General features: G+C 44.8%; 1 protein-coding gene across 1 annotated transcript in view; it reads right to left on the reverse strand.

Moving 5' to 3' along the window:
* The window catches only part of DAP (death associated protein), a 62,739-nt gene extending 48,402 nt beyond the window's left edge, over positions 1-14,337 (reverse strand). The window contains exons 1-2 of the mRNA XM_076330341.1: positions 14,171-14,337; positions 1,539-1,635 (exon numbers count right to left, since the gene is read on the reverse strand). Coding sequence (XP_076186456.1) covers positions 1,539-1,635; positions 14,171-14,225 — 152 coding nt within the window. The 5' untranslated portion in view covers positions 14,226-14,337. The remainder of the gene's footprint in view (positions 1-1,538; positions 1,636-14,170) is intronic.
* Positions 14,338-25,920: the final 11,583 nt, after the last annotated feature.

A 25,920-nucleotide genomic window follows, 5' to 3' on the forward strand; every position in this document is an offset into this window, starting at 1 on the left:
CACACCAGCTAAGATTGGTCCTTCAGTCCAGAAGACCAGACTAAGTAATTTCCAAAACACACACAGTGTGAACAGTCTTCAGCACTGACTGTTTCCCTCCACCGGATCTGCTTCTATTGTGCCACAGCACCTGCTAAAGCAGACACAGCCACAAATAGCAAAGGTTAAATTTTAACTTTTCCCTACACTATTTGAGTGAGAGGGGAAAATTACAATCTTGTTTGAAGAAAGGAATAAAGCAGATAGCTATATTATAACAGAGGTTTAGATCTGTGAACAGGCGTAAGAAGTCTTCTCATTTGGATCCTAACAAGATTCCCTCACCATGAGGTTGGCATGCCAAGGAAATGCAAGGATAAGCAGGTATATAACACACCTTAAATAAAAGGATGTATCCCCAAGCAGAGTTTAAATTAACCACAAAATATGATTCCTTCCTTTGGACAAAACCTGACTGCAATACAAACTCTATTCCAACTTACATTCCACTGAACAGAAATACAAGATAACCAATTTGCTTAATGAAGAAATGGCATAAAGTTTCGTTTTCCTGCCTTTCATTTGAATATATTAATTAAAATTACTTTTCCCTTCTCATAAACATATTTCCTAGTCAATTTGTGGTTTAGTGAATGAACACATTTGTTCTTATTTACACAGACATTTTCACAATGCCCATTTATTACCATTGTTTTACATGTAAAATAAACATCATATAAGTCAGTCTGCTTACCAAAGCACAATAATGGCTCTCTTGGTTTTTTTGCCTTGAGCAAATAGCAAGGACAAACCCATGCAGTAAGTTAGTAAATAAAGATTTCAGGTAAATATAGTCCTGGCTACAAAGAAAAACAGCTAGCCAAGGAAAGCTGCACAAAACCAGGTGGCTTTTGTATGAACAGAAATACAGCAACAGTACATTTAACCTCCCTGCTTTCATTTCTACACAGCAGTTACTAGCAGTTTTAAGTAGATTTACTAATCTACAGTAACAACTGTTAGTTTTGGTATCCTCCACCACTAAAACGGCTAAATTCCCACCTAAAATAAAAGCAGACAATATTAATAGCATTTATTTTTACTTGTCTTTTAAAAAGCACCATATTGTCAAATACCTCGCAGAGACAGGAGTATGGGCCAAAGGGTAGAAGGAATCATCTAGCACACAGCAAGACGACCTCATATGCAGATTGACAGCCTAACACTTGTGACCAAATATGCCTAACCTCTATATTTCTGCACAGTGTGAAAAGATGTTCAGAGATTTTAGGAAAGCTGATGTCTTACTTTAACTGTACTTTCTTCTCTTACCTTCTCTTACCTGGCAGGATCATTTAAAGGAGGCTCAGCAAGGTAAAAATTCCCAAATTCCCCAATTCTTTTGAAGGAGCATATAACTTGCTACCGCTTTAAATCAATTTTATGATACAAAAACAACTGTATCCTTGGTTTGCTATCCACAAGGAAAACAAAACTGGTGATACGGTTGAAGGTGATGGAAATTCGCTACAGCACATACACCAAATCAAAATGCTCACCTGCTGGTTTCCCAGTCTTGGTCATCCTTATCTTTTTCCTCTTTGGCATCAGAATTGTGTGGGTGTTTCTGCACAATCCGCATCCCACCAGCTTTCACTAGAATGAAAATTAGAGAGACACAACAAACCTCAGTCAAATCAGCGTAAGTGAAGAATGTTTTAAGGATTACTCTCTCCTGCTGCCCCCCCCAATATTTTACAGAATAGTTTCATAGTAATCACAGTTTAAAAAAGGGGTCCAAAGTGTTTAAAAGTGGCAAGCGTGAGGAACAGCTACTTCAGGACTGCATCTGCCATTCCCCTTCACATCATGCCATCTTTGCTCATCCTGAGAAGCTGCAGCTCATTTTACCACCTGCTTCCAATACCATTTTAGAAAACTCAACTCTGTTTTAACTCTCCCCCACCCCTGTAAACTTGCAGCAGTCAGAAGAAGAAATGGAGGTGATGGCTTGCATTAACACGATGCAAAAGGTCACTGTTGTGGTTTAACCCAGCAGGCAGCTAAACACCACACAGCTGTGCGCTCACTCCCCCCACCCCCAGTGGGATGGGGGAGAGAATCGGGGGGAAAAAACAAAATTAAAAAAGTAAAATTTGTGGACTGAGATAAAGACAGTTTCATAGGACAGAAAAGGAAGGGAAAATAATATTAATAATAATGATGAAAGAATATACAAAACAAGTGATGCACAATGCAATTGCTCACCACCCGCCGACCGATGCCCAGCCAGTTCCCGAGCAGCGGTCACTGCTCCCCCTGGCCAACTCCCCCTCAGTTTATATACTGAGCATGACGTCACACAGTATGGAATACCCCTTTGGCCAGTTTGGGTCAGCTGTCCTGGCTGTGCCCCCTCCCAGCTTCTCGCTGGCAGGGCATGGGAAGCTGAAAAGTCCTCGACTACTGTAAGCGCTACGTAGCAACAACTAAAACATCGGTGTGTTACCAACATTGTTCTCATCCTAAATCCAAAACCCAGCACTGTACCACCTACTAGGAAGAAAATTAACTCTATCCCAGCCAAAACCAGGACAGTATCCACCTCTTATTCTATACCATCTATGTCATGCCCAGGTCTCACACTTTCCAATACATTTCCATTAATCACCACCCCTTATCCTGGTTTTTTTTGCTATATATACACACAGATATCATTCCCTTAGTCTATGGGCCATTCCTATAGAATCTTCGTTGAGTTCAATTAGTCCATGACTTTGGGCTCCATCTGTCATAACAGTCCTTCAGGGCAGGAGAGATGGTGTGTGGTGTTGGATTTTTTGTATGCTGAAGCCAGTTTTGGTCCCATCACCGCTGCACTTGTCTGGTTCTATCATCGCTGCACTTTGCTTGGTTTCATCAAAGTTCATTCTTCATTAATCTAGGTGATTCTTACTGTGATACCGTTGATATGGCATATAGCCACCACAGAAGTGATGCTATACAGTACTACATAGCAATTAACATCATATAATTTAATTCATTGGCTATTCTCACCCAAAATCCAATCCCCTTGAGGTACACATCGGGCTCCCCCATCCTCCTGCATCACCCACCAAGAGCACCCAGGTCCTTGAGCAAAAGCAATCCCATGGATGGGCTTGCCTTTGCCCGAAGCAGGAATAACCCAGGCTGCCTTCCACAGCATATTGTTTACATGCACTACAGGGACTTTATCCCCTTCTGCAGTACGTAAAAGTTTTGACCGGGCAGGGCCAGCTCGATTGGCAGATCCCCTAGTGTTGACTAACCAGGTGGCTTTTGCTAAATGTGTATCCCAATGTTTGAACGTCCCACCACCCATTGCTCTCCGCGTAGTCGTTAACAGTCCATTGTATCATCGGATTTTCCCAGAGGCTGGTGCATGACAGGGGATGTGATACACCCACTCAGTGCCGTGCTCTTTGGCCCAGGTGTCGATGAGGTTGTGTCAGAAATGAGTCCCGTTGTCTGACTCAATTCTTTCTGGGGTGCCATGTCGCCATAGGACTTGCTTTTCAAGGCCCAGGATAGTGTTCCAGGCAGTGGCATGGGGCACGGGATATGTTTCCAGCCATCCGGTGGTTGCTTCTGCCATTGTAAGCACGTGGCGCTTGCCTTGGCGGGTTTGTGGGAGTGTGATAGAATCAATCTGCCAGGCCTCCCCATACTGATATTTCAGCCATCGTCCTCCATACCAGAGGGGCGTTAACCGCTTGGCTTGCTTGATTGCAGCGCATGTTTCACATTCATGGATAACCTGGGCTATAGTGTCCATGGTCAAGTCCACCCCTCGATCACGAGCCCATCTGTATGTTGCATCTCTTCCTTGATGGCCTGAGGTGTCATGGGCCCACCGAGCTATAAATAATTCACCCTTACATTGCCAGTCCAGATCCACCTGAGCCACTTCAATCTTAGCAGCCTGATCACCCACCTGCTGGTTGTTTTGATGTTCTTCAGTGGCCCGACTCTTGGGTACGTGAGCATCTACGTGATGGACTTTTACAACTAGGTTCTCCGCCCAGGCAGCAATATGTTGCCACAATGCAGCAGCCCAGATGGGTTTGTTTCTGTGCTGCCAGTTGCTCTGTTTCCATGGCTGCAACCACCCCCACAGGGCATTTGCCACCATCCAGGAGTCAGTATAGAGATAGAGCACTGGCCGCTTTGCTCGGTCAGCAGTATCTAAAGCCAGCCGGACGGCTTTCACCTCTGCAAACTGGCTTGATTCACCTTCTCCAGCAGTTTCTACCTGTCGCATGGGACTCCACACAGCAGCCTTCCACCTCCGATGCTTTCCTACAATACGCCAGGACCCATCAGTGAACAGGGCACATTGCTTCTCATTTTCTGATAGTTTATTATACAGTGGGGCCTCTTCAGCACGCGTCACCTCCTCCTCTGGTGATATTCTGAAATCTTTGCCTTCTGGCCAGTCCATGATCACTTCCAGGATTCCTGGGCGACTGGGGTTTCCTATTCAAGCCCGCTGTGTGATCAGTGTGACCCACTTACTCCACGTAGCATCAGTTGCATGATGTGTACAGGGGATCCTCCCTTTGAACATCCAGCCCAGCACCGGCGGTCGGGGTGCCAGGAGGAGCTGTGCTTCAGTGCCAATCACTTCCAAAGTAGTTCAAACCCCTTCATAGGCTGCCAATATCTCTTTTTCAGTTGGACTATAGTGGGCCTCGGATCCTCTGTATCCCCGACTCCAAAACCCTAGGGGTCGACCTCGAGTCTCCCCTGGTGCTTTCTGCCAGAGGCTCCAGGTAGGGCCATTCTCCCCGGCTGCGGTGTAGAGCACATTTTTTACATCTTGCCCTGCCCAGACTGGCCCAAGGGCCACTGCATGAACTATCTCCTCTTTAATTTGCTCAAAGGCTTGTCGTTGCTCAGGGGCCCATTTGAAATAGTTCTTCTTCCGGGTCACTTGATAGAGAGGGTTTACAATCAGACTGTAATTTGGAATATGCATTCTCCAAAAACCCACGACGCCTAAGAAAGCTTGTGTTTCTTTTTTGCTAGTTGGTGGAGACATGGCTGTTATTTTGTTGATCACATCCATTGGGATCTGACGACGTCCATCTTGCCATTTTGTTCCTAAAAACTGGATCTCCTGTGCAGGTCCCTTGACCTTGCTTTGTTTTATGGCAAAACTGGCCTTCAGAAGGATTTGGACTATTTTCTTCCCTCTTTCAAAAACTTCTCCTGCTGTGTTACCCCACACAATGATGTCATCAATGTATTGCAGGTGTTCCGGAGCTCCACCCTGTTCTAGTGCAGTCTGGATCAGTCCATGGCAAATGGTAGGGCTGTGTTTCCACCCCTGGGGCAGTCGGTTCCAGGTGTACTGGAAGGCCAGGCCACTGAATCCACACAGTCCAGGAAACCCGGTTGTCCCTTTCCTCCACCTGGCTGGAGGCAGGGCCCCTCTACTCCTGGTCATAGTATCCGTTACTCACTTCTTGTAAATGCAAATCAAAAGTCCCTTTATTAAGATCGGAAGTAAAATCAGCCCATCTACTCTGTCTGGGGAACTGCTCGCTGGAAACTGGAGCAGCAATTTTCCTGGAAGAACCCCCTTTTGTGATTGTTTTTCCTTGCAACTCACGTACCCGTGCCTCTAGGGACAAGGTAGGTTTCCCATCCCACTTCCTCATGTCCTCTCCGTGGTCACGCAGATAAAACCACAGGGTGGCCTGTGGTGTGTACCCTCTACATCCTCTCTCTTGAGCAGAGGGACACTTACTCCTAATGGCTGAGATACTGGTCCATACAGGTGGGGAGTAGGACATATCCTCTTCGAGTTGCTGGACCTTCCGGGACAGTTTCTCCACAGCCAAGATGCAGGCCCGTAGCGAAGAAGAGAGACTTTCTTCGTATTGCTGGAGTTGGCCAGCCAACTCACCCACTGTTTGTTCCTCTCTGTCTTTCCAAGTCATTACTGCCAATGAGTTGGATTATGACGATGGTGCACTCCGTACAAACCTCCACCACATGGGTCATGTGCACTTGACTTCATCTGGATCTTTGGATAACTGCTCATTGTTCAGGTCACCATAAATCACCTCCAGCATGGCTAATTCCCTCAGGTACTGGATACCCCTCTCCATGGTGGTCCACTTGCCTGGGTGACATATAACATCTTCCTTGAAGGGATACCTTTCCTTCACACCTGACGAGTCGCCTCCAGAGGCTGAGGGCTTGTGCTCCTTTTCCAGTCGCTTTGTCAATGTCCCCTTCCCTGGAAAGGGATCCCAGCTGCTTGGCTTCCCTACCCTCTAATTCCAGGCTACTGGACAATGTGCTTGCCTGGATGATGGCTGAAATCTTTTCGCATTCTCACAGCTCGCTCAGGGATAGGGATCGGGTGGTTACCGTCTCATTTATGGGTTCTGCCTCTTCCTCCTCCTGTTCTCATGATGGCCCTGGTTCATCTTCATCCCTTACTAAACGAGTTGATTTTCTTGTGTATTTCTTCTTGTGTATGGGGCGACTGATACCGGCATGGGTTGGTTCTCTGGTTCAGCTGCAGTGCCTGTCGTGGGAGTTGGAGTAGCCGCAGTGCCTGTCACCGGGGGTGATCTCTGGTTGGTTTTCTTAAATTATTGTTTAATCTTAAACAAGATCAAGACCTGAACCACATTCAGGAGACACAGCAATAGGACCATGGTGGTTTGAACATCCCAAAGATATTAAAAATTCTCAAGAGCTGTTGTAACTAGCCTGAAGGAGAAAGGGAAGGTGAAGGAGGGGGGGAAAGTGTCCCCCCCCATCTCCCCCATAGATTGGTTCCCCGAGGAGAAAAGGTAAAGAGTGTAATTATTAATAGTTTCTGAAAAGTGGCTCCTGAGGTACGGAGATGATGGCAATGCTGAGTACAAATGATTAGCCTCATGACCAATAAATTTTATCACATCATAAACCAGTAGTGTTACACAGTGCAGCAGAATGATATCCTTGATCCAGCTCCCAGAGGTGACAGACAGCGCAACAGGGAACATATGCAGCAAGAAAGGTGTTACATGACACAACTTTGAGAGCAAGCACAACGGCTTTGAGAATAAATTAATCAACATTGTGACCAGCGACTGTTAAACCAATATGATGAATGCTTATAACAAATTTGCCTTGACACGCTCTGGTCAGATCTGTCGTTATCTCAACACTTTGTGCCCCACATTGGGCACCAAAAGGACTGTTGTGGTTTAAGCCACCAGGCAGCTAAACACCACACAGCTGTTCGCTCGCTCCCCCCACCCCCAGTGGGATGGGGGAGAGAATTGGAGAGGAAAAAAAAAGAAGTAAAATTCATGGGTTGCGATAAAGACAGTTTCATAGGACAGAAAAGGAAGGGAAAATAATAATAACAATAATGATGAAAGAATATACAAAACAAGTGATGCACAATGCAATTGCTCACCACCCACCGACCAATGCCCAGCCAGTTCCCAAGCAGCGGTCACCCCCCCACCCGGCCAACTCCCTCCAGTTTATGTACTGAGCATGACATCATATGGTATGGAATGGCCAATGCCTTTGGCCAGTTTGGGTCAGCTGTCCTGGCTGTGCCCCCTCCCAGCTTCTCGCTGGCAGGGCATGGGAAGCTGAAAAGTCCTTGACTACTGTAAGCGCTACTTAGCAACAACTAAAACAACAACTAAATGTGTTACCAACATTATTCCCATCCTAAATCCAAAACACAGCACTGTACCAGCTTCTAGGAAGAAAATTAACTCTATCCCAGCTGAAACTAGGACAGCCACAAATGTGAATGTTAAATACTCCCATAAAACAAGAAGGGATGAAGAACCTCACTTGTCATTTCAAGTTAAAAACTACAGTTATAATAATAGCATTTATACAAGTACGTCATGAACAGTATAATAAAAAGCAAAGTTTAGGAGGACTCTTAAATTGCATTTAGATCAGAGCTTTTTGTTTTGCAAAACATAAGCATTTACCACATTTCAAATCCTTGTCATGATTTAGTTTTAGAAATTACCCAAACGTGAAAGCATCCCTTTGAAACGCAAAACAAGAACTGAAGGCAAATCCACTTATGTTCATCATTTGCCCCCTCCAAAGTGAAATATAAAATAGGAACCAAGCCAGGCCTAACACTGCAGCTACTAAGCAGAGCAACAGGCAGGCTGCTCTTGATCTGCTTTCTGTTTTAATATTGTAGTTTGGAGTTTTTTTTGCTTCAACCATTGCTATACACGCTTACAGGACAGCATAACATAAGATGATGCATCTCGTTAGCTAATTGGACGGGTTACATTGCCATCAGCAACCACATCAGAAAAACACTATAGCGGTCAGGAGTCAAGAAACCACCTTACAGACGCGTTGGTTTGTGTTTCACATTGCCACAACACGGTAAGTCTGTGGACAGCCTCAGCAGAGACGTCACAGCCCGAGCAAGCAGGATGCCAGAGGAGGAAAAGCGGCTTGCCAGCGTGGCTAGGGGAGGCTGTACTTCCGACAGCCCTCCTGTGCCCAGCCCCAGCAGGATTAAGGCACCTCACAGCAGTTCAGTGCTAATCCCTGAAACCTACAAAACAGTTTTAGTTCTCAGTTCTTAACCAGGACAGCAATGGAAAGGACACTCCTGTCCATAAATTTTACAGCCTGGGTGAAGGCAAGCAGTAAAGAGAAAGTGACCTGCCCTAGGAGAAAGTGACAGCTCTTTGGCCCTGGGATTTTTTAAATACATTTTAAGCTTTGTCTGATATTTAAAAGATAAACTTCTGATTCAAAAAAGGACATTAACTAAAGACAGGTGATCAACAGACAAAACCAAAGAAATATTTTTTAAAACCGATAAAAAATGTGTCCCCTTATCATGCATCAAACCCCCCCCCCCCCAAATCCCACGCTAACCATTTTGTTTTCTCTCTCCAGCATAAAACTTACAATACTTAAATTGGCGAGAAATGTTTCACGTGGGACAAGGAAAGACAGAAAGGTTAGGCAACAAAGAAATGTAGTTTTAAAAATGAAACAAAAATTAAAGTTCCTATTAATTTTTCTTGATGCAAACTCCTTAGAAATTTAATTAGAAATTGCAAAAGCAAACACTGACTTCTGTCAAGTGCTGTCTTGTTCCAACATCTCAGTTAATCAAAGTGATTGGTATGTTTTATTTACATTCATTTATAAATTTAACATCATTGCACAATCAGTTCTTATTAGTTCCTTTCAAATTACTTTTTGTGGAAGATGCTGTCTCCACAGCAACATCTGCCAGGTTACAGACAGCACTTCTGGACAATGCACACACGCTTCCACATTCTTCACCATCTAATAGAAAATGAAAGAAAACAATATCTGAAGATTTAGTGCTAATTTAGGTGGTCTAAAATCTCTCTCCTCTCATACTATGTATCATCAGGCCACCAGCCACTTGTTTTCTCTTTATCTGTCACTGGCAAAGATACGCAGCTAACACGTTCAGATTTTTCTGTATGCAGAATTAACAGGGATTACAAAGCAAATAACCAGACAATTAAAAGGCATTATAGTGAATGACCAATGCAGTAAATTAATAACCTTGAACGTCTGATTTTCTGCACTAATATCTACAGGCATAGTATAATCAGCTAAAATACACTGGTGCATAACTGAACAATCTTTAGTAATCCAGGGTTACCGCGCAGATCTGGGAAACCAAAAGAAGAATCCAGCAAACATTGTATTTCTGAGAACAAAAGTGAAATAAGTAGACCAGCATCCTATACGTACAGCTAAGGTACATCTCTGCCACCTGTGACACAGCATGCTCATACCCAGTTTCAAAAGACTTAGCTTAAGAGGAATACCCTTGCAACATAATTTTCCTTTTCAAAAGGTTTCAACCAAGCTACACTACCTCAGGGTTAGACGGAGAGGAAAAAATATTATACCACCTACCAAGCTAAAGAAAAACCCACTCCATTTGTGAGATTTTCTTGGACTTGAGAGGATTAATCTATTTCTTCCTTGCCTAGCATTTACTACATAATTTGACAGATGCTTACCACAGTGATATTGTCATTTAAAAGTCATTCTTAAAAGAATATGAGCTCAGATTTCCTTATTGTAAATCCTGCACAGAGCAGAGAGAGGATTTAAATAACTGGTAAACCACCTTCCAGAACACTGCCAGAAATCAGTGCCCAGAAGAGGATGGTGTCAATGACATTGCGTTGGGATTAGGAAGAAAGCAGTTCCTGCGCTGAAGAGAGAGCTCGGGCTGCAGTTGCTCAGGAGAGGTCAGGTGGGACCTGTGCTAAGGCAGAAGGGGACTGGGAACAGCTCCCACAGTGGGGACGGACAAGAGCCTCTAAAGCGTGAAATAAAGAGGGGACCATCTGCCAGCATGCTCCAAGAAAAGCAACGGCACAAGTCTGTTTGCCCCACTGCTGGACAAGAGCTGAGTTTTGGATTTCAATTATCATCTGTCATGTTTTCCCCCCCTGAGAGGCAGATGGGACTGTCTTGTTTGTCCTGTGAACGCCAGCCTGCATTCCTCTTAAGGGTATGACTACTCCTTTTGGAAATGTATTAAACAACTGTGTTAATCAATTACCATTCAAGATGATCTGGAGTCAGTAAACACTCTCAGTCTATTTACCCTTTTTTTTTTTTTCCTTTCCCCCCACTGCAGTGCTTCTTCTGGACTGCTCCCAGTTTCTGAGACTGAATTCTGAAATAAATCCCACCGAGTCACAGCTAGCACCAAGAACCTAGAGAAGCACCGCAGCTCTGCGATGGCCCCAGCCCCAGCCCGCTCAGGTTGCAGACCCAAGGCACTCCTTCCTGGGGAAACCTTCCAGCTCAATGCAAATTGCCCGCTGGTCACAGCAACCAGACAGGAACTTTTAGAAATCCAGAGTATAACCAAGAGCTTCAGCAGCTTCCCATTTTCCTTGAGCATCATATTAAATATTAAACAAAATTTATTTCTTATGTACCGTGTAATAACAGATTCCATTACATTGATAAGATGTATGAAAAGCCAGGACCAAGGGAAACACAAAATATGCCATTCTGCAAGCTTAAGGGAGCATACATTAGTGCCTGACAAAACAAGAACTGAAGTAAGAGTTATTACATACCTTCGTTTCACAGAAATCTTGGCTCAGAGCTATATTTTTTTAATGTAGGAAAAAGCACGTAACTATTTTCATGAACCTACTGTAAAGCTTCATAAATAAACTATTAACACAATCACCTTGCTTTATTCCTCCACAGTATCTACCAGAAGAAATGAACAGCTAAAAGCATAATTATGGAGACCTCTCTAGAGGGACTGCAAGCTGTACAAACCTACTCAGCAATGTATTATAGATGCATTGATCTCACTGACAGATTGGATATTTAATAAAGCTTAAGTTGGGGCCTTCTTAAGTTTCAGAAAGGAGTTCAAAGTTGCTTCAAGCACCCTGTTACCAGCCTGAGGCCTTGAGGTTTCTTTCCATTTCATTATCCTTTGTCTTTTCAAGTGCTTTTCTTGTCTTTTTTTTTTCCCCATATGAAAGATCAATGCAGAGAGGAAGCTAACAGACTGCACGCAGTCAGTAAGCGAGGGCTAACAGTGCATATGAAAAACAACGGACTTGTCAATTCTGCTTTAATTTGATGATCCAAATCCTTCCTAACTTTTACATGTCTAATTCATACTTAGTGGGCTAAGACACATCTGTAATTACAGGTGGGGCTCTTTATACAACTGTATGCAGCAAAACCAGAACTTTTAAGCCATTAGTCAAAAAGATCCCCTATTCACATCTTTGCCTTGCTAGGAACTTGCCTTGTTATTTATGAACACAATTCCACATGTATTTATGTAGTCATCTTTTATTTATTTAAGAATTTTTGATTTTCATTTTACTAAAACTTGTTTGCAAACTGCCCTATTGCATTACATTATTATTCAAGGATCTAAACTGGCTTGAGATAGAGGATTAAAACCTAGCTTCAGCCCCTAGAGTAAATATAAACTGTTGCTAGTCAGCACATTTATTGGGGATTTTCCAAGTGTTAAGAGACCACAGGGCCGCTTTCCTCTGCCAGCCAGCTCAGAACCATCTTCTTCTAGAAACAACCCGGAGATACTGTAAAGCATTAATTTTTTTCTGGCCTCAAAGACATACTTGGTGATCACCTTCCTTCCAAAGCTGAATTGGTGCATACTCACAAAAAACCCTCAGGGATACTAATGATCTTAAAAGGCACATAGCTGAAAAAGTTCTTCAGTTCATATGTGGATACACGGTTTACAAAGAAAAAAATAATACTGCAATACTCTGACAGCAAGGGAAACCTGTACTGTACTCCAGTTGTGCTTTTGCACTGTGCATCGCTAGCTTCTCATGTGGCCTACGGAGGCTCACTTCAGGTCTTTAAAAAAATTCCACCTGTTTCAAAAGACAGGTTTTGAAGCAAAACTCTAACATGCAACAACATCAGAAAATCCAGTTACAAAGCATCTAAATGAAAATACCCGCCATTTATGCTTCGTTCCCTTTCCATCGATGGTGCAGCAGGAAGACACAGCTAAACCAACCTAAGGTCTTAACCATTCCCTCACACAGAACCTGACATTTGCCTGACCTCAAGGCAAGCCACCTCGAGGAGCCATGGCAGCCAAAAGCTGTCAACATTGGGAAAGGTGCTTTGGTTTGGTTCCCTCACCAGGAGGTCAGGTAAGAGCTAATGCCATGATATGGGAGGCTGCAGAACTGAGACGACTGTTCAGCCAAGAGATCGGCTTAACTGTACTGCTGAACTGTATTTGCCACGCAAAGCAAAGCCATTATTTCTCACTTCTATTATCTATTTAAAGGAATTTCAGGTCCTCATTATAAAAAGAACAGAATTCGATTAGGGTTCAAAAATTGTTTTCAAATTTAGCTTTAAATCTTATCAATTGATTTGAATATAAAACTAACCACCCTGTGAATAAGAATTTTGGCATTTTTTGACTGAAACACTTAAAAAAAAAAATCTCCAACTATTCCACCAGGAAACACTAGAAAACACATGAAAAGTTGCTGGTGCAGGGACCAAAGTTCGCTTTTTTAAGAAAACTGTAATAAAGAAGAAGAAAAACTAACAGTACGTGAAGGAACAAGACAACTTGGATACTGTGAGTAACTGAACCCCACTTGTGTACAGAGAGGAGCTGCTGCCTACGGACAGTGGCAGATCAGTGCCCCACCATAAGTGAAACACAGCTCCTACCCCGCCCGCCCGCCGCTCTGCTCGCCCATGAGCATGCAGCTGCGGGTGGAAGGTGCCGGAGCGCCTTCGCTGGGCAGCTAGCAAGCTTTACTTGTTTCCTACCCTGCCAGCCTCCAGAATCAAAGCTAGGAGCATGCAGCCTGCTCTAGCACTCGCACCGTAACGCCCACAGGCAAAATGGATGCACAGAGTGCTATTAATTTGCAGTTTGTCTGTTCACACTCAGCTTGCACTGTGTTGCGAACAGCCACGCAGGCTGTGATGTGGCTGAGACTGCTCCTTTCCCCTTCCCGCCTATCAGCCACCACCCGAGGCAGTGGTTTCGTAGGCCTCCGCTGCCTTTTGAGGACGGGATGCCCTCACAGACGAGGACCGATGAAGACAACGCTGTCTGTCTCCCGGCTCAGAAGCTGGAGATGCCAAACAGCACAAACCCGACGAGGATCTGTCTGCAACCAGAGAGCTCCTCTGGGGAATGCAGGGCAGGGAGCGTTGCCGCCGTTACTGGCGAAGGCTACCAGAGGGCAGGGAAAGCTGGGGGAGAGGGCGAGCGGCAGGCAGAGATCGAGAGGGGGAGGGGGGGAACCCACGCACACCTCCCAGTGCCGGAAAGCCGGACCAGACGTTGCTTTGGGCGGCGGCGCCCCAGCAGAGGAGCACGGGGAAACCACCCGGGGCTCACATCCCCCGGCAGCGGCGGCGGGACCCGCCCGAGACCGCCCTCACCCTCCTCAGCCCCGGGCAGCGCCCCGGCGCCCGCAAGCCGGGGACTTCGCGGGGAACCGGCGCCCGGCCGGGCTCTCCCGGGGGCGCTGGGCCCTCCCGGCCCGCGGCTGCCCAGGCCGCCCCGGCCCCCCCGGCGCGTCCCCAGGGGTGGGAAGAGAAAGAGCGAAGAGACGGGAACCGGCGGCCGTACCAGCAGGAGGGTGTCCGGCCCGCGTCTCTGCTTTCTCTTTGGGAGGCGAAGACATTTTTACTGTGGCAGCGGCCCCGCACCGGGCACCCGCACCCCGACGCCGAGCAACGAGCAACGGCCAGCGCCCAGCCTGCTCTGCGCTGCGCTACGCGGCGCGGCCCCGCTCCCGCCCTGTCAACGTGGCCGCCTGGCGCCGCCGCCAGGACGCGCCCACCGCGGACGCGCCGCCGCCAGCAACCGGGGGGCGGGAGGGGAACCGTGCCCCGCCCCGCCGGGGGAGGGCGGTGCCGCCGGGCCCGGCGGGTGGGGCGGGGCCGGGCCGGAGCTCCGGTGCGGTGCGGTGCGGTGCGACGCGACTACCGCCCCCGCCCTCGCGCCTCCGCCAGCCCGCGCCACGGGGCCGCGGGACCCTCCGCCGCGGCGGCGGCCTGCTGCCGGAGAGCTGGCGGCTGCTGGGGCTGTTACAGCCAGTTCCTTCCGCGGCGCCTGCTGGCTTTCCGCGTCAAGCTACTTCTGGTTCCATTTCTCTGTGTGTTTACCTAGAGCGTTTGGGGTTTTTTTTAATTTCTCTTCGCGTGATCCTTTTTGCCACTGCTACGTGTGAGGTCGGTGTTGCGACTCTGCCACCCTGCTGAAGCCTGCCTCTCTTTTTTTTTTCCTCTGAGCAATACGAATTCGTCTTGCTTTACATAACTGGTTCCTGCAACCGACTGCCTTTGAAATCCCGTTTGGATAGCATATGCAGTTTTAGAGGGTAATACACCTTTTTATTTAATGGCTACGAGGAAACGGCACAGGCAATTAACATGATTCCGAATTACGTGCTTGCACACTTCAAATAATACTTTTCATTAGTGACTAATTGGCAATTCACATCTTCCACTTCATTTTGTTCTGCCAAACCACGTATGTGTGAAGCGGCACGTATAGCGCTCATCTTGCCTGCGCTTCAGCTCTCACTACCTTTTTCTTTGAAACCACAGTGCTGATTCACACCGGTTTAAGAAATTTTTCAAACGCTTCTCTTACATTTTCCAAGTGATGTGGGAAGGCACGGAGCATGATACCTAAATTAATTATTTTAGCAGCAAAGCGTAAACCATACAGGCTGTTCTGGTTTTCATTCATAATTTGACATAAGGAAAGCGAGTCCCCCAACAGATGAGCGTATGATGGTTGGAAGTTGAACCCCCCCCAAAGCGCTGTAGTAATACTGCCTCCCAGGTATGTTATAGGGAAATTAATGTAGTAATATTTTAGTTACTTGCTATCAGTCTTTATTACAATTATATCACCGTTGTAAGTAAGTGATGCGTAAATATATGGGGGGGGGGTGGCAACAGTCCAAAATATAATCACATCGTAGTATCCTTAACAGCCTGCATGAACAAATGTTATGAAAATGCTGTAACTAAGTTCTTGCATTTTGCTGCTGGGTAATTTCAGTTTCTTACACATACGGCACTTTAGAGTCTCCGATTATATTTTCAGCTCTGTCACCTTCTGTGTAGCCTAACACAAATGACTCCAATTCCCTTTCCAGTCTCCGTCAAAGTCTATTCAGCTTATAATCTTTTCTAGAGCAGAATTATCTCCTAAGTGGAGATTTTAATGCTTCTTTGTCTACTGTCCTCTGGATTCAAATTAAAATATTATATTTTCAGTTATTCTTGGTTTTCCCAGGTATGTTTGGGTTGGATTTCCCTGTGCTAGTTACTAGAGTCGGTATGAATTTTTGCTGTTGCAGGTCAACCAGCTGTTACAGAATTGAAATTAAAGAAATGTGCTTCATGACATTAAAAACCCCACAAGTTAATGGTTTTTCTCTAAGAATCGGTAATAATTTCATATTTCAGTGCAAGGATTTGATATGTGGAGGTGCACTGGGAAGAAGAATTGCATCAAAAATGTACTTTGGCTGTTCTTGTGAAAGCTGGCAACATTTCATAACATTACAAGACTTTGCATGTCGCCGCTAACACAAGTACTTGCATGAAGGCTTGCTGTGGCTTCACTGCTCAAATACAACATCTGTCCTGGGTATGTCTCGGAAACACAGGGCTGAAACAGGGTATTTCCTGCAAATGCAGCTGTGCATCAGGTTTGGAAGCCGGGATCCCAAGGCAAGCCATTCTGGTGCAGAAGGAGCAAGGACTGGAAGAGGGGAACAGAGATGGAAACAGGAAGAACCGAGGCGCAGGAGGACTTGGAACCTCCAGAGCCTGGAGGTTCTCAGACCCTGCTGTAGTTGTTAGTATATATAATTACTCGTTTCCTCAAGCAACAGGGGCCTGTGCAGATGCTAAATTTCTGTGCTTGCAGAAGAATTATATAGGTGTCAGTATGATACCATAGGATGGAATTTAGTTTTCAGTTATTTATTCCATTATTGTTTTTAAAATGTTGAGAGAAAAGCAAAAAAGAGACAAAAATCCCAAATTAAAAAAAAAAAAAAAGAGATATTTGTAAAATCAAGCACCTAAATGAGGAGATGCCGTAAAGGTTGCAAGTGAGATTTCACTTTTGTGAAACTGTGATTGTTTCTTTGGCAGATCTAAGGCAACATGCATGTCTCCAGCTAGCAGCGGTGCCATAATATTAGTAGCAATGTCCTTCCTGATTATGCCAAGGTACAAGAAATACAGAGGTAGGTGACAGGCATTAAAATGCCGGGAGTTTTCCGTCACTTTGTCGTTTCTAGCAGTCCCATTGTTTGTACCAGCGCGCGCGAATGGGAGCAACTGTGGGAAACTTCGGAGAAAAACAGGCAGAGTTTTTACAAAAAGTTGGCCGTGGGGTAACTTCCTTTGCCAAGTCAGCCACGCCTGGTGCTGACACCCCTTTCCCAGAGACTGTAGCAAAGGCAAGTCTCCACTGGAAAACTAGTGAATGACAGCATCACAGGGTAGGGCACTGAAATGCAGCAGCACCGCGAGGGAAGAGTAAATAAATCAGGCTGCTTAGAATATTTTTATTTCATGTTTTAACGTGTTTTGAAGACCGGTGGATGTTTTAGAGTAAGAGCATTTTTGTGAAGGATTCCGCAGCACACCCCTTCAATTAATAGGTAAGAGCTCATGATAGACCTCTCAAGTATCTGTGACATTATCCAGCACAACCAAGAAAGAGTACTCTCCAGCTACTACTAATTTTAACTAAAATAGCAAGCAGAAAGAAGCTACGTCTTTTGTGGTGACGGTGCAGGCGAAAACCCAGCTCCCGCATTAAAAAAACACCCAACCAAAAATAGGAAAAAAGCCCTTCACAGGTCCTAAAGGCTAAGTTAAAAAAAGCACGTGAAGAGATTAGATAGGAAAGTATGCAAAAGCATGCATATAAAAACTCTTTTCAGTGGCAGTTGGCCCTTCTAGCACTTTTGACAGTAATACTAGGTTCTTATTTTGTGCTTTTTAGCCCAAACTATGTTCAGTAAGCCGTCTATTTTAAAAATAGGCAGTCTGTTGAACTATGATTAGGACATCATTTATGTCTATTTCGAAAATACTCCCCGGTACTTAACAGATGGCTGCAATTTTGGTGTGCTTTCACTCAGGGCCTGCAGCAAAGCTTTGTCTTCTTTCTGAAAATACTGAAACACATAGAAAAGCCATTTCTGGGTTCAAGTCAAGGGGAGATTATAATAGTGCAACCTAGGGTCACTCAGCGCTTAAAAGGCAGCTAAATGTTTTGCCACTCGACTTCCGCTGTCATTTCCAGCACACATATGCACATGCATGCTGTAAATCCTGGGAAGCACGATAAAATGCTCTGTATTTAGCTGTAGGGTGGGCAAAACTCTCTCGGTGAATAGGTTTTTGCCAAATTCATAGGTAAGCATCAAGTCAATGAAAACTACCAGCTGATTTTGATAATGCATCCAAAATAGTTTCGCCTGAAAACAATTAGTTGTTTTGAAAGTTGGGCTATTTTGTTTGAACGTGTTTTAAGATTTTGCTATTTTTAAGGATTAAAAACCACTGAGAAACTAAATTATTTTTCTCTGGTTTTTTCCAGCCAGTTAATAAAAACATCAGTTCTCCATGTAGTTCTAATCCTTTGTGACATTTTTAGGGTAGCATGATGGTTTCTGAGAAATGATAAACAAACCAAAGGGTTTTCTTTGGAATTTGATCCTTCACTTTGACTTTTTGAGTTTGCAGATTTTTACTTGTGTATGTCGCTACCCACTACTTAAAACATGGGGCTTACAGTCTGACACAGTCACAAGATGGGAAAGTTCCCTGCTTGTCTACTTCCATGGAAATATATAAAGCTTTTAGCAAAAACCAAATAACAGTCCTTTCAGTTCTGTCCACTGCTACTCCGGATTAAGAAAAGGGGGCCATTTTTAAGACTATGATTTGCTTGGAAATCTTCAGAGATTTTGTGGGCCACCATCCAAAAAGGTGATTTTGTTATAATGTGCAGATCTGGGAAAACAGTTTGTGTAAGAAAACAAGCACGCAAATCTGGGGCAAGGAGTAACATGTGCTTTAGTAACAATTTTCCACCCTTCCCTTACTGACTGTTGTTGCATTGACTCATTAAAGTCACTTGGGTTGCCAGTGTTTGCTGGTTTCTCCGTGTCTTGCTGATCTGATTGATTCCATGTTGTTGCTCTAACTGCACTGTTACTCTGACAAGGAACACAAATTTATTTGCTCGCTGGATTTACTAATTCAGTTTTCCAGGAAAACCTATATAATTCATTTTTTTCTTTAGAATTAGAATAAGTTCCCACTGGGGCGAACATGTAAATCTATTGAGTGTTAGAAGTTACTGAATTAAATCATAATGTAATTGTAAAACTCAAACACTCTTTTATCTTAGTGTTTTATTAAATTTCCTTGGAAATGTTTCTGCTAAAATGTATACAGCAGGTCCATCGCATCAGAAAGGTGGAATGATGTTTTCATAAAGAAATGTTGCCACCCTACATTGCCACTCTTACGTTATATTGTCATAAAGCTCAGACTTCTGAGCTGTTATCAAACGTTAAATCAGCACAGAAAGCAATTTCTCAGTATGATGGATTACTGCTGAGATGTGAATAAAATTCAGGAGGTTTGTAGCAAATTAAGAAGTTGCTCTGTATGCCTTTTCCACAAAAGCATTCTGGTTTTCTGCTAATAGTTATCTTAGAAGCAATTACTACTTTTTACATTTGCTGCTCCCCACTGTTGTTTACAATATTATTTTACCTGTTAAGTTTTAGACATGGTGCATGCTAGAGTGACATAATTTGTGGTAGATTTATTTTTTTTCAAGAACAGTTACAGGTTGTTATTTGCCATACGGCTGAAGTAGAAATTTATATTTGACTTCACGGGAGAATTCTGCCTTTAAGGAAAACCCAAATGGAAACCACTATTACAATATGGCCTCACATTGACTTAAAATTTAGTGCTTTTCATTAAAATCTTTATAAATGTCTCTACCACTATATACTAAAAGGAAAATAAAGCAAAATAAAGTGAATAAACCCCTGTGAGTTTCCAGAGACCCTGCTCTACAAAATATCACTGTTTGTTCTTCCTCCAATTCAGTGCAATTCAGTTCTGCCTTAGGACACTACTCACAGTGATAATACTACGGAAGTATTCTGATATGGAAGATTAATAAAGCAATTTATAGATTCAAAGAAAGGAAGGGAGGAAGGTGGGAGGAGGACAGAGGGAAGAAGAAAGAGAGAGGGAAAGAGAATGAAAGAAGGAAAGTAGGAAGGGAGGGAGAGAGGGACGAAGGAAGATGTCTAGTGCAACAGGGAAAGTAAAAGCCATCCTTTGGAGTTTTTTCATCAAAAGATTTCAACGTTCTGTGTAAAGGCCATCATTTTCATCATCCCCTGCCATACAATGGGTAAATGGAAGTACAGAGAGGTAAGAATAAGTTGCCAAAGCCAAACTAGCAGCAGAGATGAAAACAGAAGCCAGGCCTTTTGAGGCACTGTTCTCTCCCCATTAAGTCTCATTAGTCTGGGACTTACTAAAGAAACGCGTATTTTATCATTATAGATAAGGGGCATGTTACTGCTGCCCAGTTAGAGAGGGTCTTGTTCTTCTAGCTCTGTAGACGACAAGGCTTCCCCCCACACGAGTGTGAGCATGCACAGCCTCTTGGGTTTTTTGAGTCACATGGCAGCTTCAGTGTCAGTGGGAATGGGGACTGCAATTGCTCCTAGGAGCTACTGGTATGGCTCCCAAATGAAGCTCAAGAGAATTAGGTGTTATACTTGGCTTTGGGTCTTACCACTTCTCTCTTCCTCTGTTTCTCATCCCATTCTGTCTTTGAGATTGCAACTGATTTGGACCTGTGGAAGCTGTGCTATTTCAATAAAGGAAAGAATTAATGTTGGTTCAAAAGTGAAAATGAAAAAAAGTCAAACTAATTTAAATTCTTAGTGTTTCCAAGCACATTGGATTTGGTGGGGGTTCTTTTCTAAATTTTACTTCTAAAAACAGTAACATCAGAACGTTGGCTTTTTTTGTGGTTGTGATGGGAACTGAGAACATGGCTGACTGCAAGCCTTCCAGTAAGCACTCATTGCGGAAGTAATGATTGCTTAGTGTCCATATTTCGTATTTAGGGTCGGATACCACATCCATGGTAAATAACACCAAACTTCATTGATTTCAATATCTTCAGGTTCTTACTTCATAGAAATTGTTCCTGGCTTCAGAGGGAGTTTTGCATGTACCCAAGTATGGACAGTTGGCCCTAGCTTCTCGGAAATAACCATTTAAGACTGTAGGGTTGACTGTTACAGGTGCTAAACAGCTGCCATTAACACAAGCTCATCATAGGTCAGCACCTTTCAGTACCCTACAGGCTTGTGCTTAGGCACAAGCACCCACTCCTAAGACACACAAGTGAAGTTGGTACTCGGCTTCCACACCTGACATAGGCTTTACCTGACTCCGCTTTATCCTTCCAAGAGATAGCCAGACCTATTCTAAAAACCACTTTTTCTCCTGGAAGAGCATTAGTGCCTTAGTTTCAGACCTTTGGTAGTTGACCTAAGATTTCTGTTAACTTTGCAGCAAATGTATCAGTTGCAAAGTTTAGGTCTTTATGCATTATTTATTTATGTTCCTTCCAGAGAACATTAAGTAATAGACAACAAGAAATTATATATTGTGGTGTATATTTAGTCCAAATGTGTCTTTGTCTAGAGTAATGTGGTCGTTTTTTAATCTTTGACCCAATCTTAACACATAGCTCAGTTGTAAAGCTACCCAATAATTTTCCTTTAGAAATACTACTTTATGTTACGGAGAGAACTAATTGCTAAAGAGCAACAATCCCTTTTCAGTTGAATTCTAGATGCCAGATTTCCAACTATAATTCTTCATTCTTATTACAAGGAGTGTGAGCGTGTCAACATTCTTACTGATGTTTTCTGCTGAATGCTTTGTTATAAACCGAACATAATTAAATGTAAGTAGACTGGTATTTCATCACAGCTCAAGGGTATAAGGCTAACACATTCTTTCTCCTGTTATCTCTCCAGTCCTCTTTCTTCTTACATGAAAAAAATGCAAAGTATCAGCATTCTTTAGGGTTGGGAAGTCTTATGACCTCTCCTTAGGAAGCTGCAACGTTTGAACAATGGTGGAAGGGTTGTTTTGCTTTTCAGTTGTGTTCCAGAATTCTGTCAGTTTTAATGAGTATATTTTCAGAATACTTGCTGGCTGAGAACTAAAGGTTATAAGACATTTTTAAAGTATGCATCTATATTTTATTTTTCTTTGCACAAAGATTCAGTTTGTTTACCAGTTTTCAATTTTTTCCACTTGTCCAGACTACATAATTTAAATTAATTTATTTTAGTTGCTAGTATTACAATTTTTATACTTTTCACAGAAGTCTAGTTTTATGTTCACTTATCCTGTGTTAAGTATTTATCAAAATATCATTAGAAGGTTTTTCATGCTTGTATTGGGACTGGCTGGGGTGGAGGTAATTCTCATCTTGGGTGAAGCATTCTACAAGTGGCTGGCAGAAGTCTCTCAATCGCTAGCCCTTGTTCTCATGGGGGACTTCAACTTCCCGGACGTCTGCTGGAAATACAACACGGCAGAGAGGAAACAGTCTAGGAGGTTCCTGGAGTGTGTGGAAGACAACTTCCTGACACAGCTGGTAAGTGAGCCTACCAGGGGAGGTGCCTCGCTCGACCTGCTGTTTACTAACAAACAGAGAAGGACTAGTGGGAGATGTGGTGGTCGGAGGCCGTCTTGGGCTTAGCGACCGTGAAATGGTAGAATTCTCGATTCCTGGTGAAGTAAGGAGGGGGGCCAGCAAAACCGCAACCATGGACTTCTGGAGGGCGGACCTTGGCCTGTTCAGGACGCTGGTTGAGAGAGTCCCTTGGGAGACAGTCCTGAAGGGCAAAGGGGTCCAGGAAGGCTGGACGATCTTCAAGAAGGAAGTCTTAAAGGCGCAGGAGCAGGCTGTCCCTGTACGCCATAAGAACAGGCGGGGAAGACGACCGGCCTGGCTGAACGGGGAGCTCTTGCTGGGACTCAGGAAAAAAAGGAGAGTTTACCACTTGTGGAAGAAGGGGCAGGCGACTCAAGAAGAGTACAGGGATCTCGTTAGGTCGTGCAGAGAGGAAATGAGAAAGGCAAAAGCCCAGCTGGAACGCAATCCGGCCGCTGTCATCAGAGACAACAAAAAAAGTTTTTACAAATATATTAATGACAAGAAGAGAGCCAAGGAGAATCTCCATCCTTTATTGGATGCGGGGGGGAACATTGTCACTGAGGATGAGGAAAAGGCTGAGGTACTTAATGCCTTCTTTGCCTCAGTCTTTAACAGGCAGAGCAGTTATCTGCAGGGTACTCGGCCCCCTGAGCTGGAAGACAGGGACGGCGAGCAGGATGAACCCCCCGTAATCCAAGAGGAAGCAGTCAACGACCTGCTACGGCACCTGGACGCTCACAAGTCTATGGGGCCGGATAGGATCCACCCAAGAGCGGAGCGGAGGAGCTCGCCAAGTCGCTCTCCATCATTTATCAGCAGTCCTGGTTAACGGGGGAGGTCCCAGGCGACTGGAGGCTTGCCAAGGTGATGCCCATCTACAAGAAGGGCCGGAAGGAGGATCCGGGGAACTACAGGCCTGTCAGCCTGACCTCGATGCCAGGGAAGATTATGGAGCGGTTCATCTTGAGGGCGCTCACAAGGCATGTGCGGGACAACCAGGGGATCAGGCCCAGCCAGCACGGGTTCATGAAAGGCAGGTCCTGCTTGACCAACCTGATCTCCTTCTATGACCAGGTGACCCGCCTAGTGGATGAGGGAAAGGCTGTGGATGTGGTCTACCTGGACTTCAGTAAGGCCTTTGACACCGTCTCCCACAGCATTCTCCTAGAGAAGCTGGCAGCTCATGACTTGGGCTGGTGTACTCTTCACTGGGTCAAAAACTGGCTGGACGGCCAGGCCCAGAGAGTTGTGGTGAATGGAGTTCAATCCAGTTGGCGGCCGGTCACGAGCGGTGTTCCCCAGGGCTCAGTACTGGGGCCGGTCTTGTTCAATATCTTTATCAATGATCTGGATGAGGGGATTGAGTGCTCCCTCAGTCAGTTTGCAGATGACACCAAGTTGGGCGGGAGTGTTGATCTGCTCGAGGGTAGGAAGGCTCTGCAGAGGGACCTGGACAGGCTGGATCGATGGGCCGAGGCCAACTGTATGAGATTCAACAAGGCCAAGTGCCGGGTCCTGCACTTCGGCCACAACAACCCCATGCAGCGCTACAGGCTTGGGGAAGAGTGGCTGGAAAGCTGCCTGGCGGAAAAGGACCTGGGGGTGTTGGTCGACAGCCGGCTGAACATGAGCCGGCAGTGTGCCCAGGCGGCCAAGAAGGCCAATGGCATCCTGGCCTGTATCAGAAATAGTGTGGCCAGCAGGAGTAGGGAAGTGATTGTGCCCCTGTACTCGGCACTGGTGAGGCCACCTCGAATACTGTGTTCAGTTTTGGGCCCCTCACTACAAGAAGGACATTGAGGTGCTGGAGCGTGTCCAGAGAAGGGCAATGAGGCTGGTGAGGGGTCTGGAGAACAAGTCTTCTGAGGAGCGGCTGAGGGAACTGGGGTTGTTTAGCCTGGAGAAGAGGAGGCTGAGGGGAGACCTCATCGCGCTCTACAACTACCTGAAAGGAGGTTGTAGCGAGGTGGGTGTCGGTCTCTTCTCCCAAGTAACTAGTGACAGGACGAGAGGAAATGGCCTCAAGTTGTGCCAGGGGAGGTTTAGATTGGACGTGAGGAAAGATTTCTTTACTGAAAGAGTGGTGAAACATTGGAAGAGGCTGCCCAGGGAAGTGGTTGAGTTCCCATCCCTGGAAGTATTTAAAAGACATGTAGATGAGGTGCTTAGGGAGATGGTTTAGTGGGCATGGTGGTGTTGGGTTGATGGTTGGACTCAATGATCTTGGAGGTCTCTTCCAACCTTAATGATTTTATGATTCTATGATCATAGCAGCCCTTACGGTGCTGTGCTTTGGATTTGTGACCAAAACAGTGTTGATAACACAGCAGTGTTTTGGCTATTGCTGAGCAGTGCTTGAACAGCATCAAGGCTTTCTCTTTTTCCCACTCTGTGCCCCCCAGTGAGTGGGAGAAAGGGAGGGAGTGAGCAGCTGTGTGGGTGCTTGGCTGTTAGTCTGGGTCAACCCACCACCATGCTGTACTGTGAGAAGCTGAGTACCAACTTCACTTGTGTTTTAAGAGTGGCTGCTTGTGCCTAAGCTCTGAGACAGCCACCCTGTCAGGTAGTGAAAGATGCTGACCTATGATGAGCTTGTGTTAATGGCAGCTGTTTAGCACCTGTAACAGTCAACCCTACAGTCCTAAATGGCTTCCAGGAAAATTTGATCCCCAACTTTTTGATGCATGGCTGACTGGCCTATATTTCTCCAGATCTTCCTTCTTGCCCCTCTTAAAGAGGAATGTGACATTTGCCTTCCCCAGTCTTCAGAAACCTACTTGTGGTTGCCATGACCTTTCAAAAGCGATAGAGATCGTGCAATGATAGCAGCCAGCTGTCCCAGCACTGTTGGATGTACCCCATCCAGTCTTATATGTCCAGCTGGCTTAAGTGATCCCTAACTCTGCTAGTTACCCTCTACCATGACTAATGCTTCAGTTCCACTGACTGCTATCAGGTTCCTGGTACACCTGAGGGAAGAACATACCAATAAAAACTGAGGCAAAAAAAGCACTGAGTACCTCACCTTCTCCATATCCTTTTTCACTGGGTCCCCTAGGTAGGACCTAGTTTTCCCTAGCCTTCATTTTGCTGCCAATGTACTTACAGAAGTCCTTCTTAACAGACCTTCCTAGCCATGCTAGTTTCTCATCCAGCTAAGCTTTAGCTTTACTAATTCCATCCCTGCACATAGTATATTATAGTGTATACAGATGTATTTAGATAGTATGTATATACACATATGCAGCTATATCTAATAAAATACAGTAGAAGTACTATACAAGGTGAAGAGCTAAATGCAGAGTGGATATGTCATCAAACTGTGTGTAAACAGATTTTTATATTTTAAAAAATTAGAATATGTAGAGGTGTATTTGTTGCATTTATAGCAGGTATGGATAGACCAGTCAGACTGTCATATCAGGCATCACTTCAGTTTCTTCTCAAAACTCCAAAAGAACAGTAAGATACACTTCAGTATGCATCACATGCTACATAAGTAATAGCCATGTGTGAAGGCAAAGGTCTGTCTAGCCTGATGAGTGAAG

The sequence above is a fragment of the Aptenodytes patagonicus genome, chromosome 2 (assembly GCF_965638725.1).
Source record: "Aptenodytes patagonicus chromosome 2, bAptPat1.pri.cur, whole genome shotgun sequence".
Lineage (NCBI taxonomy): Eukaryota > Metazoa > Chordata > Aves > Sphenisciformes > Spheniscidae > Aptenodytes > Aptenodytes patagonicus.